The 15,847-nt window shown below is 52.3% G+C and overlaps 1 protein-coding gene across 7 annotated transcripts in view; it reads right to left on the bottom strand.

The window, feature by feature from the left end:
• The window catches only part of ZNF516 (zinc finger protein 516), a 135,583-nt gene that overhangs the window by 71,801 nt on the left and 47,935 nt on the right, over positions 1 to 15,847 (bottom strand). For all 7 annotated transcript variants that reach the window (XM_064379010.1, XM_064379014.1, XM_064379012.1 and 4 more), the window contains exon 2: positions 11,100 to 13,087. In XM_064379010.1, the coding sequence (XP_064235080.1) occupies positions 11,100 to 12,930 (1,831 nt within the window). In that variant the 5' untranslated portion in view covers positions 12,931 to 13,087. The remainder of the gene's footprint in view (positions 1 to 11,099; positions 13,088 to 15,847) is intronic.

Below are 15,847 nucleotides of genomic sequence, written 5' to 3'. Positions count from 1 at the left end.
ACCGACACTCCCCTATCCGTTCGCAACGCTTCGGAAGGTTTGGGTCTTGATTTAAGCCTCATTGCCCTGGATCTGCCACCTTCCATCATTTTTGAAAAAGTAGAACCCAGAAATACTTCTTAAAAATGAAAAATTTCAATCCATTCCATTCCCACCATGTGCTAGTCTAATACCAAAATAATCTATAAAAGTCGTATTCTCATGAGTCATGCAATAATCAATTTTTTAAAAGCCAGTGACATGATAGATTAATTTTAAATTAAAGGAAACACAATAACTAGTTAGATTGGAAACCTGGCCATCATTTCAAAATCAAAAAAGTGCTCTCACCGTCCAGTCCAACGAGCAAACTATACCAATATAACGCCTATGTTGGAATCGATGGCTGGATTAGCCTATGTGCCAAAGACCTAATTTCATGACTTTGAAGGAGCTGCCACTCTCCATCAGGCTTCAGATATTAGATTCAGGCACATACGTCAGTTTTCTACAGGATGGACAGCTCGACAAATGGCACCATGGAATTATCATTTTAACCAAGCAGGTTATTAAATAAACCAGTAATTGTATTTAGTTTGGAATGGAGTTTATTCGTAGTGCTGAAGTAACTATTCTAGAGTTAAGAGAAAGAACATGAGTAACACTCAAATCTGGCACATCTATACGGGAACATACTTGGCAACTAACAGTTCGCCCAAATGTCTTACTAATCTGTGAAGATACTTCTTTCACATCAATGGTTTCCATCGTAAATAACGCAGGAGACAAAGCCCCCTGGAGATGGGTATCTATGTGAACCATGCACAGAGAACCAGGTAAAATCTCAGCAACTGGAGTCCTACTTTCTAACCTTAATCCAGAGACAAATATCCCTGGCTTTTTAACATTCTAGTAAAATACAGACCTAAAATGGCATTCATTTTATTATGCAAAGGCTTATGCAAATTGTATATGCAAATACTGGATCCTATCAATAGCGGACAAATCTCTCATGAAAAACTAGCCTCAGATTAGGTCCAGCACACAGAAAATTACCTAAGAAACACAAAAAGAAAAACCACACACACACAAATGAAAAATTAAGAACTTATTCCAGAGAAAAGGACACACACACACACACAAAAACACTTATCAAATAAAACGCAAATGCTTCAAGCACTTAAAGAAAGTCTAAACCTATGAAATAATTCAGTGTGCCCATGACGAAAACACAGACTAAGAATGATGCAAATCAAACTGCAAGCCACAGACTCCTTTAAGAGTTGACTGAGCCTAAGTCATACAAGGAAGTCAATCCTGAAAGCAATGAGGGACTGCTCTGGAAGGACCTGCGCCCGGTAGGTTCGGACATCTGTCTCCTCCAAACCCCATGCTGAGACCAACTCCCTGTGCTGGAGGTGGGGCCTGGTGGGCGGTGTCTGGGTCATGGGGGCGGGTCCCTCATGAATGTCTTGGAGCTGCCATTAAGGTAATGAGCAAGTTCTCGCTCTGAGTTCAAGCAAGATTGGCGGCTTCAGTGTGTGTGGCACCTCCCCCCACCCCTCGCTCCCACTCCTGCCATGTGAGGACCTATAGGCTCCCCTTCTTCTTCCCCTGCACCTTCCACCATGATCCTAAGCTTCCTGAGCCCTCAGCAGAAGCAGATGCCGGCACCATGCTCCCTGTATAGTCTGCAGAACCGTGGGCCAAAATAAACGTCTTTATACATTGCCCAGTCTCAGGCATTCCTTTACAGAAACACAGATGGACTCACGTGCATGCACCAGCAGCACCCCACGCACGCCACCTCCAAGTGTGCTCAGCCCCCACCCCATTGCTACCCTAGCAGGAACAGGACAAGGTCCGCTATTCTAAGCAGTCACCAACTCCAGGGCCAGTGGCAAAGTTCCTGTGGGTGAGAAGCTTGGAGATGGCTTCTGCAGATGTCACCAGCTAAACAAGGAAGGACTCCTTGAGGAAAGGACAGGCTTCAGGCTCTATCTAGAGGTCCTCAAAATGCGACGCCCACAGCACTCCTCAAACAGTAGGATGGACGGTCCTCCAGCACGTGCCCTTCTCTGCAGACCTCTGCCTCCGGCGCCAACACTGTTCAAAGCACCAGTACCTTCACTACCTGCTCACCCTATAGGCCTCTGCCTTCAGTGCCAATGCTGTGCCAAGCACCAGCACCACTGCCACCCGCTCACCCCAAAGGCCTCTGCCTTCAGCTCTGACGCCGTGCAAAGCACCAGCACCGTCACTACCTGCTCCCCAGGCCCATCACCTCATCTCAGCTGAATTGGAGGATGTGCACTCAACTGTGTCCTTGACAGCTCACTCTCCTGTGTCACCAGAGCCCTGTGTGCTGGACCTCAGTGGAGAGCAGCCCCAGATGGGGGTCCAGAGCCTACCGCCCCAATCTCTGGGCCCCAGCGCCAATGAAACTCCATGGATCTTCCCACAGCCTCTGGCCTCCAAAGGCCGCCAGGTCCATGGCCCTCTGTACTGAGGTGGGAAACCATCCAGTGGCCTGAACCTCTCTCAAGGAAGCCTGCTGCGACAGTCCGGGGCCCCAGCAAGACCCCATGCCCAGGGTCATTCCATGTTCGCATCACTCTCTACTGAGAAGGGGCTTGGCCAACTTCTGCTCCTGGTCCACAGTAACAACGGTTCAGTAACGAAGGCCCCAGACACAGCAACTCCGAGGCATGGCTCCAACATGGGGCATGCAGGTTCAGAAGAAGGGAAAAAGGCGACCTCCTCAAATCCTCACTTCACTGAGTCTGACAGTGCCAGAAGTGACACCAGCCCCACGGCCCGAGTCCGCACGGCCTGAGTGGCAACGGGACTGAAATCCACACATGCAGCGCTTTCCACTGAAGACTCTGTAGGCGCCCAAGATGCTCCCATTAAATACTAACTGTAAGGCCGGCCTCTGCTGTGACTGCTGGTCATGGCTGTTTCTTTATCAGAGAGTCCAGACATCCAGTAAAAAGGACTACAGAGCGCTGACTGCTCCAGTGCAAAACTCCCCACCCCTGAAGACAACATTTCTCCATGCAGTTCGCTGTCAACTCCGAAGAAGAGAATTCGTCAAGGTGCAGCTCCGGCCACGGTTCTCATCGTGAGTCCTTGGCCTTCAATGAGATGACAATTCGAGGATGCTTGACACAAGACGGATGCGGGAAAACATGAGACATACAAAGTGTCTGGGGACACAGAGGTTCCTTCTGCCTGGAAGGAATGTGTCCACGCCGGATGGGGTGCAGCGGGGAGGAACGGGGCGAGCCTGAGGCTCAGGTGTGCATTCCACCCGAGGTGCCGCGTCGGGGCTGGACGCTCAGGTCCTGTGGAGGAGGCACGGGAGCCTTGAGTCTGGGCACAGAATTCGGGGCACAGCAAGGTGGAGCAGGGAGAAGATGGGCGGGGGCCAGAGCTGAAATGTGTAGGGAGCTGAGAGCCTCCTCGGTTCGCAAGGAGGAACACAGAAGGGTTGAGCGGAAGGGCGGGTATCTGTGCTTTAAGCAAACACCTAGTGATGTACCGAGAAGGGATGGGCTTAGATGCAGCACAGATACAGGAGGGCTACCACACGACCAACACAGGCAGGTGCAGAATCATTGGTTGGAATGACTGGGCAGCCGGGCAGCTCCAGGGCAGCTCAGCAGCAAGGCACCATCTCAGGGTCCATGGCCCTGGCCCCACAGGGGTGCACCCACTCCACGGCACCACATCTCTCCCGGCTGGGAAACCCCACCACAACCACCAGCACCTTTTCTCACATGTGCACAGCCCCTCAGCGACGCCTGACCCAACTCGGCACCCGCTGCTCCGGCTGCTACTGTCCATTCTTCCAGCTGGTCAGGAACTGATGGCTGGGAGTGGAATCAGAACACCTCCCTCTTTACCAGGAGCGATCCAGCCTAGTCCACAAAATGCCCTATCTCATGGGAAAGGGGTGCAGGAACCAAATTCAGGTGTTTCTGTTCACTATGGACAGATGAAATCTACAAAGAGGAGCCTTCCATTTCAAGCCAGAGTAACAAGTTCCAGTCAGTACTAGGAGGATGGAGAGCATCACTTCTTCAGGACACAGCGATGGTGACATTCACCTGCAGGTTCAGGGCCAGTAATCGTCTCTAGCACCACCCCTCCTGCAGAATGGGAAATGCTAAATCTAGCATGGAAAGCAGAACTGAAGTACAGAAGTTTAGTATACGAGGCAAAGAGAGAAAAAGCTGAAAACGGTTCCATCGGGTAAGAACCTGTGAATGCATCCACTGGCACTGGAGTCCAAGAATACGAACTTCTCTTTCAGTGAACATGCGCTGAAAGTCACCTCCTATGAGGCAGGAAGGAAACTCAGCACACCCCACAGGGCTTCTGCACAGGCTACCATGGCTGACGGGCTTCCTCACCTGTGTACAACATGGGCACAGGTGCAGACGCAGATGCAGAATCTGAGCCTTCCGGGGACTACGCATTCCTGCCCCTCGTGGACATACCAGGAAGGGGAGGCTGGCAGCTGGATGCCAACAGAAAGAGTGTGTTTGTAGGATGCCCACCGGTGTTCCAGGCACACCCAGGAAAAGCGGCAGGGACAGCTCCTTCGGTAGGAATCACAGCCCACCCACTGCAAGGCAGGGCACTGCAGATTCCCAGGGGCTGAAGAACTTGTAATACCACACTGTGACATGGTGGTTAAAGAATTAAAATCCATGTGTCTGAATCCAAGCTTGTGTGTCCTCCACCAATCACGCCACCTTTCAGCAACACACACACCATCCGGCATGAGGCAAAAGCCAACCCTGCCCTGTGCCCGTTTCCTCACTGATAAAACGGGAAGACAGAATGGATACCTCTTAGTTCCCTCCCACCTCTACAATTCTGTGATTCTATCTCAAGTCAAAAAAGAGACAGAAAATACATCAAGTGAATTTTCCTAGCAAACCAAAATGTCTGCCTGATGTTTGTTTCATGGTACCAAGTACGTACATCCCACATGTATTTCTCAGTGACGGGAAGAAAATCCCGGAGTATAATCTCTAGAGTCTAGCGCCTTTCACAGTCGAATAAATTCATTCTGGAAGGTCAGAAAATGTAGCGCTCTGTTCAAGCAAACATCAGCATGCATGCCATGCATAGATTATCAATGCTCAAAGAATCAGAATACAATAAAATGTATTTATAAGACAGTATTATCATAATTTAATCTTCCTCTGATAACTCGGGAAGCACACGAGGACACCCAGCGCCCTGTGAACAATCACCATCGTGTTCCTGAGTGCGGGAGCGCGGATTAGGAGTGGGCTCCAGTTGCTAAGATGCTGAGTAAATCACAAGGCATTCTGCATGTGACTGTCAACTACATCTGAACATTTCTCTTGAGGAACACTGCTGCACTTTTATACTAAACAAGGATTTAATACCAGGATTTTCCAACTCCTATTTTACTCCCAACTAAACAAATCCTGTAGAATGCAGTACAAGGAAAAGCCATGGAGGTTGCCTTCGCTCCAGGTGAAGCCCTCGAAAGCCCTCTGTGCGGCCCGCTGTGCCCGCTGTGCCCGCTGTGGCCGCCCTTCCAAAGCCTGTGACCGGCGTACACCTCCCTGACCTCATCTCCATTCTTAGTTTGTCTCACCAGATCCCACTCTGGTTTTGTTCTCTGGATGTTCTCCGGCTCATTTTGGTTAGGGAAAACACTCCAGGGAGCCGTGTGGGGCCTGGCATGGGCCACACAGCGGCTCTCACTTTTGGGACAGCCTGTCACCCAGGCACTTCAGGAGCAGCAGAGAGTGTACGTGTGAATATTTATTAGATATTACGCAAGGTGAGCCTGGGGCTGTGCACGATGAAGGAACTGGGCAGAGTCCGACCGAGTTAACCCATCTGGATACTGAAGGGAGCTGGCTTTGTGGGTTTGGCCTTTAGCCATTCTGAAAGCTCCTATTTAATAGAGGCTCTCAATGCCACGGAGACCCCCTCAGAATGAGCGCATCCCACAGCTCCAGGCCATGGAGGAGCAGCGTTTTCATGAAATCGTTCCCAGCTGTGTGCGCTTTCCTCCCCAGCTAAACTGGATGCTACTTCCTGCCTACACTTTGCACTCCCCTTGGGTGAACGCGCTTCACTCACTCTCTCTCCTCCTTAGTCCACAACCTCTTTCTCTGAACCACTTTTAGCCTCCCATGGGACCCATGATGAAGCGCTGTGTGAGGACGAGAGCGCCTCCCAACCCGTGACTTGTTCCAGAGAGCCTTGCCCCACTGTGCGTCCAAGCCAAGACACTGCGGAGTCCTCGCGAGACTCGGCATCGCGAGTGGCTTCAGCCACAAGGTCAACAAGTGAAGGCGCTGTCAGAGCTCCTCCTGCTCCACCTTGAAGAAACGCTCAGAAGAAACAACATACAAAGGCTGCCCACGCCCAGCAGGCTTGGCTGCACAAGCAAACGCCCCTCTCAGCTCACCCCTCATTCCATTCTCCCTTCTGCTGGCCAGATTCACCCTCGATCACTATCAGGTTTCAAGGGGTGAACGCGTAATAACACGTCATTCAGGCCAGGTGTAGTGGCTCACACCTGTAATCCCAGCGCTCTGGGAGGCAAAGGAGAGTGAATCACTTGAGCCCAGAAGTCCAACCTGGGCAACATGGCAAAACCCCATGTCTACCAAAAAAATACAAAATCAGCCAGGTGTGATGGCACCCACCTGTAGTCCCAGCTACTCCGGAGGCTGAGGTGAAAGGATGGCTTAAGCCCGGGAGGTGGAGGTTGCAGGGAGCTGAGATTGTGCACTCCAGCCTGGATGACAGAGCGAGATCCTGTCTAAACTCTCTCTCTCTCTCTGTCTCTCTCTCTCTCTCTCTGTGTGTTCCATTAGAAAGAAAGAAGGATGGCTGCTGAACCTCTGTGCCCAGACGCATGACTGCAGCCTGGCCTTCCTCACAGCCAGCGCACCAGCACTGACAGCCACAGCCAGACAGCCTCCAGGCACATGTTCAGCAAACACCTTGCGGCAAAAGCCTGAGTGTGGCTGGTGATGGTGGAAAGAAGATGAGCTCTCAGGACTGACTGCTGGGCGGCAGGGAGGCAGGGCGGACAGGGGGACGGGGGGCAGGGCGGCAGGGCGGGAGGGCGGGAGGGCGGGAGGGAGGCAGGGCGGCAGGGCAGCAGGGCAGCAGGGCAGCAGGGCGGGAGGGAGGCAGGGCGGCAGGGGGCAGGGGGGCAGGGCAGCAGGGCGGGAGGGAGGCAGGGGGCAGGGGGGCAGGGGGGCAGGGGGGCAGGGGGGCAGGGGGGCAGGAGGCAGGGAGGCAGGGCGGCAGCCAGCAAGGGGACAGAAAACAGAGATGCTCTGAAGACAACCCCATTTCCTCCTTAATTACCTTTCCTTCCCTAGACCACATTTTTTTTCTTTGAAGACTCTTAATTCTTCAAATTGCATATAATACCAAGCACTTGTTCCAAGCACTTTCTTTTATTCTATTGAGTTATATAATTTGTCATTATGTTGATCAAAAACAGCTGAACACAATCGTCCCTTGTGGGAAGGGGGTGACTGATTCCAGGAACTCCCCCAATACCAAAATCCAAGGGTGCTCAAGTCCCTGATGTAAACACCTGCCTGCGGCCTCCGCGCATGCTCCCGTATACTCTGAATCATCTCTAGATTACTTAGAATCGTACACTATAAATGCTCTATAAATTCTGCTGTGTTGCTTAGGGATTAATAACAAGAAAAGATGGTTCAGTATAGATACAAACCATCTCTTTTTTAAAGATTTTCAGTCTGTGGTTGGTTTTACCGACAGATGCGGAATCCAGCTGTACTCGTCACTTCCCACAACTTCATCTAAAACTTGAGTGACCGACCTATTGAGTCACAGTGAGCACCTAAAAACTGAGGGTGGCTTCAACAGGATGGAATATGGATTTCACATGACAGACATTAGCACCACAAGAAATGGTGAAAAACGTAGTCAAATGAGTCTTGAATGATACGCAGCTGAACGGCAGACTGCACGTGACGAGCACCTGAGAGTGTCTGTGGTGGCCGGGGCACCGAGCGTCCCAGTCCAGGCACTTTTCATCCCAGTTCCACGATGCCAGGAACTCCGACAGCAAATCTTCCCGAGATGCGCGGCCTCTCTGTGTGCTTCTGTTATTCATGAGTCGCCTAAACGCTTTCTCATCAGAGTTCTATTTTGGCCCATATGCTGAAGGTTTGTATGTCTCCTTGCAAAGCAATATTCGTTCTTCCTTAGTGATGGTTTCTAAGCTCCCTGAGCCTACTTGTGTTTGAGAATATTGAAAATGTTGATTTTTATAAGCTCCAATCATATGCCCTTTCACCCCTCCTCTTTCCTACTAAAAATACTAATTTTTTATGAAGTCCAAAAGCGTTCTTTCCGTCCACACCATGTACCTTTCTCGGTGGAGAATTTAAATCTAGTAACGTACTCACAAAGACTGACTTTTTTTTTCATAATTTTGCACTTCTACTATTTTAAGTCAATAACAAGAGCTGCTGGGACCACGTCTTAAGTGGGGATAAAAATAACGTGAATATCAGAACTTTCCAGAGGAATAGATGGCAACATTCAACTGAAAAAACACATTTCATTTTAAAAAGGAGTTTCTTTCAGTTAATCTAACAATGTAAATTATTTCCAGATCCAGAAATAGCAATCAAATCAATTTCTGGATGTCAAAAAAAAAGTGTGGGTAAAATTATGGCACAACTTGATTTTACTGGAATGGTCGCATGGATGGGAATCACAATTTCAACTCTGCTCCACAAGCAGGCTGGCTGCTGCTCATGAGAAACTCCGTTACCTTTCACGCCTCGGTTTCTACACAGCTGCTCTAACAGTGTTAAGCAGCCTTCCCATCAAGAGTTCTGTGAGAATCAAAATAACCTAAAAGTTTAAAGAACTAAGTAAGCTTTTTCGTAACAGGAAAAGCAAGCATTTTCCAAAGCTGGGTGTATTTTTTCAGGAAAACAAAGGAATGCTGCAGATTCAAACATAAGACTCAAGATACCCAGTTTCTTTTCCAAGCCAGCCCCATGAAAGACCTGGGCCAAGCCCCGCAAATCACAGTCTTTATAGAGTAGTTAAATCGATGGAACACGATCTCTCTCCTCAAGGAATATCCCTGAATTAGTCATTCGTTGCTACACTGGGCCATTAAAGGTGGCTGTTACTGAAGTGAAAAGTCTGTGTTTTTAGGTAGACAGCTACTGTCCTCTGGGATTACAGAAAGTGACCCACATACACCTACAAGGCTCTTCCATGTTTTATGCCTGTCATGCCATTGATTTCTGTCCTCTCTCAATACCCTAAAACATCCTATTTATTCTATCACCAACTTTTTCTTAAATTCAACTATGATATATGTATTGTTATGGAAATCATCTGAGGTCTATGGTAGGTTTCTCAGAAAGTTACAGAGAGAAAAACATACATGTCTCTAATACATAAATAGTAGTCTCTAAAATTTAATGAACCTGAAAAGAAAACAGTACCTTCTAATTTATGATGAAAATCGTTTCATTTTTCCAACTTCTTGACTTTTAAAAGCACTACTAGATTAGCTTATTCTGAATCACGTGACCACCATCAAAATAAATGCGGTGAGGCCCAGAAGCTTTTCCAAATATTAAGAATACTTCTCTTTAAAGTGGAAAAAAAAACATAGTGCTAGCCCAATATTTTATCCAATGTGTGCTCCAAAAAGTAGTCAGAGTACTACTGAAACATAACCAGTAAAATGTGTATTTATAAAAATAAAAAACACCAAGAATTAAACTTCAAAAAAGTCAACCAGGGGTCATGATGGGGTCAACCCGGTTTCACATGACAAATTATTCAAAGAATCCAAAAGTGCGCATTGAAGGAGCACAGAAGGCCGTGTTCTCCTGCTCCTCCCACGGGGACCAATGACTAAGTGACGAGAAGCTGCAATAAACATCACTGAAGACTCATTTACCTATGTACACGCTCATAACCTGCTCGTGGCTTCAGCACAGGTTTCGCTACAGGATTGGAGAAATGACTTGCCTTCTACATTTCTGTTGATTCGATGTGCATTTCACTGTAACAGACCCTCATACAACAGATTGTGTAAGACTGTAATAAACTGTCCAGATTTGACCAGATCTCTAACAAGGAAAAATGACATTGTCTTGTTTTGTTTTGAAGTAATACAGCAGTCATCTTCTTCACCACAGAATATAAACAGCCCTGCTCATGGGCTTTGATTTCTATCACTCTTCAAAGTCCAGGTAAAAAGCAACAGTCAGTAACAGGTTTGCAGAGAAGAGAAAAACACCTTTGGCTTTGTGGAGAAACATGCAAATTCTAGAACTAAACATCACTTTCCACTTAAAACAATTATGCAAAGCAAAAAATAATAAAGGAAATATCGGAATGCTTAAAATTTATAGAAAGTAGAAGAATTATGAAAACAACGTTGGCCAAGCATCTTTAAATATTTACATGGCTGCTATGTGGAAAGTAATCTGTTCCAATTAACTGTCTCTAAACCCACAGGGTTACTTGAATCCAAGGAGATTAATTATAACTGCACACCAATTTGAAGACAGTGTTCTACCCAGCTGGAGTGAGTGAGAGTGTGTGTGTGTGTGTGTGTGTGTGTGTCTGCACACATGTATGCACATTGTATGGTGAGAACTGAGTCTGGGGCAGAAAAGGAAGAGGGGGGAATGTCTCAGAAGGGATCCATACTGGTGTTCTTTGCTCAGAAATCAGGGTGACAGATGAGACCAGCAGGTGAGACCATCAACCCTGGCGGTCAAAGGTGTGAGTTTAAGCAAACACTGAAAGAAGCTGCAAGGGAAGCGAATGGGTGCCCGCGTCTGCATTCGCCAGTGCGAGCTCCAGTCCATACTGGGGGGGCAGATTCCTGGGTGTGGGGCCACCTGGGCACAGGGACCCTGGACAAGGGCACAAGGCGGCCCAGGCATGGAGTCCTGAGGCCCAGGGTCACCTGAGCATAGGCCTGGTTGAGTGAGGGGCTACTTGAGTATACGTTTACCTAGGAGCAGGAACCCCTGAGCCTGGGCTCCCAGGGGCCACCCGGGCCACCTGCGCTTGCTCACCTGGTGCAGGTTCAGGGGCGCCCTCCTCACCGCTGTCTTCGGCAGCATCCTCGGCCAGGCCGGAGCCCGGGGAGTCAGCGGCGGCACAGGCGGAGCCGGGGCTGCTGGGCTGGGAGGCCGACTCCCCCTCGCTGAGCGAGCCGCAGCGGGCACGCGCCGCCCGGTCCCCATCGCTGTCCCTGTCCCTGTCGCGGCGCGCGCGGCGATGCACGCGCGAGTGCAGCACCATCTGATGGTAGGTGCGGAAGATCTTGCCGCACTCGAAGCACTCGGAGGACTTGCCCTGGCCGGTGGTGGCGGCAGCCCTGCGGCTGGGGCGCGCGGCCGAGCGCGGGTCGAGGTGGCCGGCGGGCACGGGGTCCCCAGGCCCGCTCGCCCGCTTCCGCGGGGGCCCCTGTGCGGCCGGCGCGTCCTGCTCGCGCTTGCGCTTCTCCTGGCTCACCAAAACGAACTCGCGCCGGTCCTTGTCGAAGGCCACGTCCCCCGCCAGCGCCTCGTCCCAGGCCCCATACTTGAGGTACTCGGCCGGCTCGGCCACCTTGCCGCGCGTGGCCAGCTGCCAGGCCTGGTAGCTGTTGACCGGGTCCAGCTCAGCCACCCGCCGTCCGGCCTGCGCGCCCGGGCACGAGTCGCCGGCCGCCGACGGCCTCAGGTTCAGGCACTGGAGGAAGAACTGCTTGGTGTCCGGGGGCCCCTCCGCCCCGTCCTCGGCCGGGGCGCGCGCGCGGCCGGCCTCTACCCTGCGGTGGATGGCGTTGTGAGCGTTCAAGCTGTCCAGGTTCGTAAACAGGTTGCCGCACTTGGCGCAGACCTCGTAGAGGCTCAGGCCGGCCACGATCACCTCCTCCTGGACCACGTTGTTGATGGTGGCGATGGGGTCCAGCTCGCTCTTGGGCCTGTTCTTGCTGCCCGTCTTGGGGCCGTGCGCCTTCATGTGGTTCTTGAGGAACCAGGGCTCCTTGAACCTGCGGCCGCAGATGTGGCAACCGTGGTCGAAGGAGCCGCGGTGCTTCTTCATGTGCGCTTTCAGGAACCAGGTCTGGCTGAAGGCCTGGCCGCACACCTCGCACGGGAACTCGCCGGGGCTCAGCTCGGGCTTGCCGTTCTCCACGCAGGCCTCGGCCCCGCCACCGCCGCCGCCCCCGGGCCCCTGTGCGGTGATGTGGTCCCTCTCAATGTGGCTCAGCAGCGACTCCTCCCGCAGCGTCGCGAAGCTGCACAGCCGGCACTTGAACGGCTTGTGCGCCTGGTGCACGTGCAGCTCCAGGTCTTTCTTCCGCTCGAACTGGCTCTTGCAGAAGGAGCACTGGGCCGCCATCTTGGCCTCCCCTGGGGCGCACGCAGCGCCCTCTGCCCCCTTCTTGCTGCTCCGCAGCAGGACCCTGCCGCTGTCGGCCTGCGAGGCCCCGTTCAGGACCCTGGCGCCTTCGGCTGGAGAGGCCCCGTTGAGCAGCCGGTTGCAGGCCGAGGCGCTCTTGGTGGGGCTGGCGCAGGCGTCCAGACCCTCGGAGGCGCGAGTCTCGCCCAGCGGCGCCTCGCCCGCCTCCGGCTCGTGCCCCTGAATCAGAGTCCCTGTGCGGTGGCTCCGGATGTGAATCTTGAGGTTGCCCTTCTGGGAAGCCCGGTGGTCACAGTAGGGGCACTTGTAGGGCTTCTCGCCCGTGTGCTTGCGCATGTGCTGCGAAAGCGAGCTCTGGAAGGGGAAGCTCTTGCCGCAGATGCAGCAGGTGTGGCAGGTGGCCTTGTCCCCGTCCACCTCGTGGCCCCGGCCGGCCCTGGTGGGGCTGGGGCCTCGCCTCAGCTCCATCTCGGCCTCTCTGTTGCGATCCATCCGAAGGATGGGCGCGGCCGGTGGTGGCGGCACAGCTTTCTGTCGTGCAGGCTGCAGGGACCGTCCTATCTCTCCATGGTCAGAAGAGCGAAAAGACGTGCCTGCTCCCAGGAGGTGCACCTTCTACATGGGGGGCGCAGCAGCTGGCAGCCAGCACCTGAAACAGACACGGAACATCATCAGCAGAGCTCCGGGCCACGAAGGCGAAGGCATGGCTGCGGGGGCCGGGGGGGAGGGGGGGAGCCACGTGCTCCCCAAAACAGACCTGTAAGGCCAGTCGCCTCGCCGGGCGCTCGGACACACCCCCCTCCCTCGCCGGGAGCTCAGACTCCCGCCCCGCCCCCCTCGCCGGGAGCTCGGAAAAGAAGCCCCGCCAGGACCTACCTGATAGCATTTTGTCCCATTCGGGCCCCACTCCCTGCCTAGCATTATTCTCCCATCCGGGTCCCACTCCCCTTGGGCTCAACCAATCAAACGTCTCCACTCCCTATAAAACCCCATGTCTGGCCGGGCGCGGTGGCTCAAGCCTGTAATCCCAGCACTTTGGGAGGCCGAGGCGGGTGGATCACGAGGTCAAGAGATCGAGACCATCCTGGTCAACATGATGAAACCCCGTCCCTACTAATACAAAAAAATTAGCTGGGCATGGTGGCACGTGCCTGTAATCCCAGCTACTCAGGAAGCTGAGGCAGGAGAATTGACTGAACCCAGGAGGCAGAGGTTGCGGTGAGCCGAGATCGCGCCATTGCACTCCAGCCTGGGTAACGAGCGAAACTCCGTCTCAAAAAAAAAAAACCCATGTCTGAGAGGAGCCTGTGCGACTTCTCCGGCCCCTCCTGTTGGACCGCAGAACCTCGCCTGGGAGCCAAATAAATTCGCATTGGCTCTTCTTGTGCTGGCCTGAGTTTCTTCTTTTTAAACTCGGCAAGAACCTAAGAACCCTTACAAGACCCATCCCACCAACTTTAAGAAAAGGGGCACCAACACTACTTCAAATAGAGACGAGAGCAGCCGCCTGCCTTATTAGGAAATCAGTATCAATTAATTATCAGTAATGAATTGTGTTAAATGGTTAACATAAATAATTGTTCATGATTGTGCACTAAAATAATTCTCTTTTCCCAATAAGGTATCAAATCTTTAAGGAGAGACTGTGGTACCAGAGCGTGTAGGAGTGTGAGGAATACAAGCTGCTCGGCAAGGAGAACACGTGGGAATTGGGGACAGAGGGAAGCAAGGTTTGGGAAAAGGGCAGGAAGGAGAACAGGGGCCGAGTTCCTGGGCTGATGGAAGGTGAGCTGCACAGGTGACCGCAATTCACAAACACAGTCACGCGTCACTTAGCGAATGGGATACGAGCTGAGAAATGTACTGTTGGGCGATTTTGTCACTGTGCAGACCTCCTAGAGTAGACACTCACACGCCCAGATGGCACGGCCTGCCACACACCTAGGCGATATGGTGAAGCCCACTGCTCCTAGGCCACAAACCCTTCCAGCAGGCAAGACTGTATGTAAGTGTAACACAATGGTAAAACACGGCATTATACCACTGCAGTGTATGTGGGCCCACACTGACACATCCCTATGCAATGCGTGACTATACGTAACTGTGTGCAGACGTTAGAGAAACAAGTCTTATGCTAAGAGCATAGACTACTTTTAATAAAGGAGAAATGACAGGGTGTGGAAAGAATACTCTGAGCTCCTGAAGTGCCAGCCCCAGGACCCAGAGGCCAAAGCCCTCCTGCCTGACTCCACTTCTACGTGTGCTTGACCACGAGACAGGTTACAGATCAAGCCCGGCTGGCCGCAGTGTCTGAAGTCCACTCTCTGGCCTGGCTTATAATCGCCTATCCTTCAGGGCCCTGTGCTTTTTCCCCTGGTCCCCCACCTGCTTTCCCCAAAAAGGAACCTCAGGCTTTGGCCCAGGAGAGTCGGGATCCCAATGCAGAGCCCATCCCCCACCCCGTGAGACCATGCAGGCTCTCATCTCTGCCTCCCCACCACCCCGCAGGTCAGATTCCCACAGCATCCTCCTTGTGAGGCTGTGACTGCTCCTAGAGACTGTGCCCAAGCCTGAAAACAGTGGGCATCAACCACCCTGCACAGCCACTGCCACCTGCATACCCATCCCACCCACCAGAAGGTGAGGAGGGCAGAGGCCCGCTCCCTCCAGGCACACAGGCAAGGGGCAGCCTGCCACAGTGTGCCTGTGTCCAGCACAGAACAGGCCCCACCAAGGACGGGGGATGCAGGAATCAAAATGCTTGGATCCAGCCAAAGAGGCCTAAATGGTGCAGGCAGAAAAGTAACTCTTCAGTCAAAACAGGAATTCCACCTGAAGCAGGGGAAGGTGAAGAAGCAGAAAGGGGAGTCAGTGAGAAAGGATGTGAGATGCCGAGTCTCAGGTCAGCGCGTGGGTGGGTTCGAGAGGGAGGGGCTGCACACACAGCCCCCCCGGGGACAGGCTCTGCTCAGCAGCTCGGCTCTGCAGAGAACAAATCCAGTTCCTGCTTCCAAGAGCCCAAAGGGTCTCCCTCCAGGGGCAGGCTCTAGACGTGCACAGAGAGGCACCTGGATGGGCAGATGTTCTAAAAACCCCAAGCGATTTCACATAGATAGGAAGCGTGTTTCTATAAACCTACAACCGCACACACACTAAGGACTCCTACTTAACATCTATAAAACCCAAAGCAGCGCCATGTCTCCAGCCGGGAACCACAACACAGTTTCCATGCGAAGATGACAGGGTCTCCCCCGAAAAGCCCCGGGCGGCAGCTCCTTGGTTTGCTCCAAGTTTTCCAGCCTGCAAGGTTTTCACAGAAACAGATGGGACACAGAAAAGAATCCTGACAACAGACCTGAGGGGGTGAAGGGGTGTGGGCTAGAAATCAGTGTTGGGTGTCAAGAGTGTC

Source organism: Aotus nancymaae, unplaced genomic scaffold (genome assembly GCF_030222135.1).
Source record: "Aotus nancymaae isolate 86718 unplaced genomic scaffold, 86718_ANA_hifiasm-v0.15.2.pri h1tg000020l, whole genome shotgun sequence".
NCBI classification, from domain to species: domain Eukaryota; kingdom Metazoa; phylum Chordata; class Mammalia; order Primates; family Aotidae; genus Aotus; species Aotus nancymaae.
The sequence above is the reverse complement of the archived record's forward strand: the minus strand, read 5'-3'. Positions and strand labels throughout refer to the sequence as shown.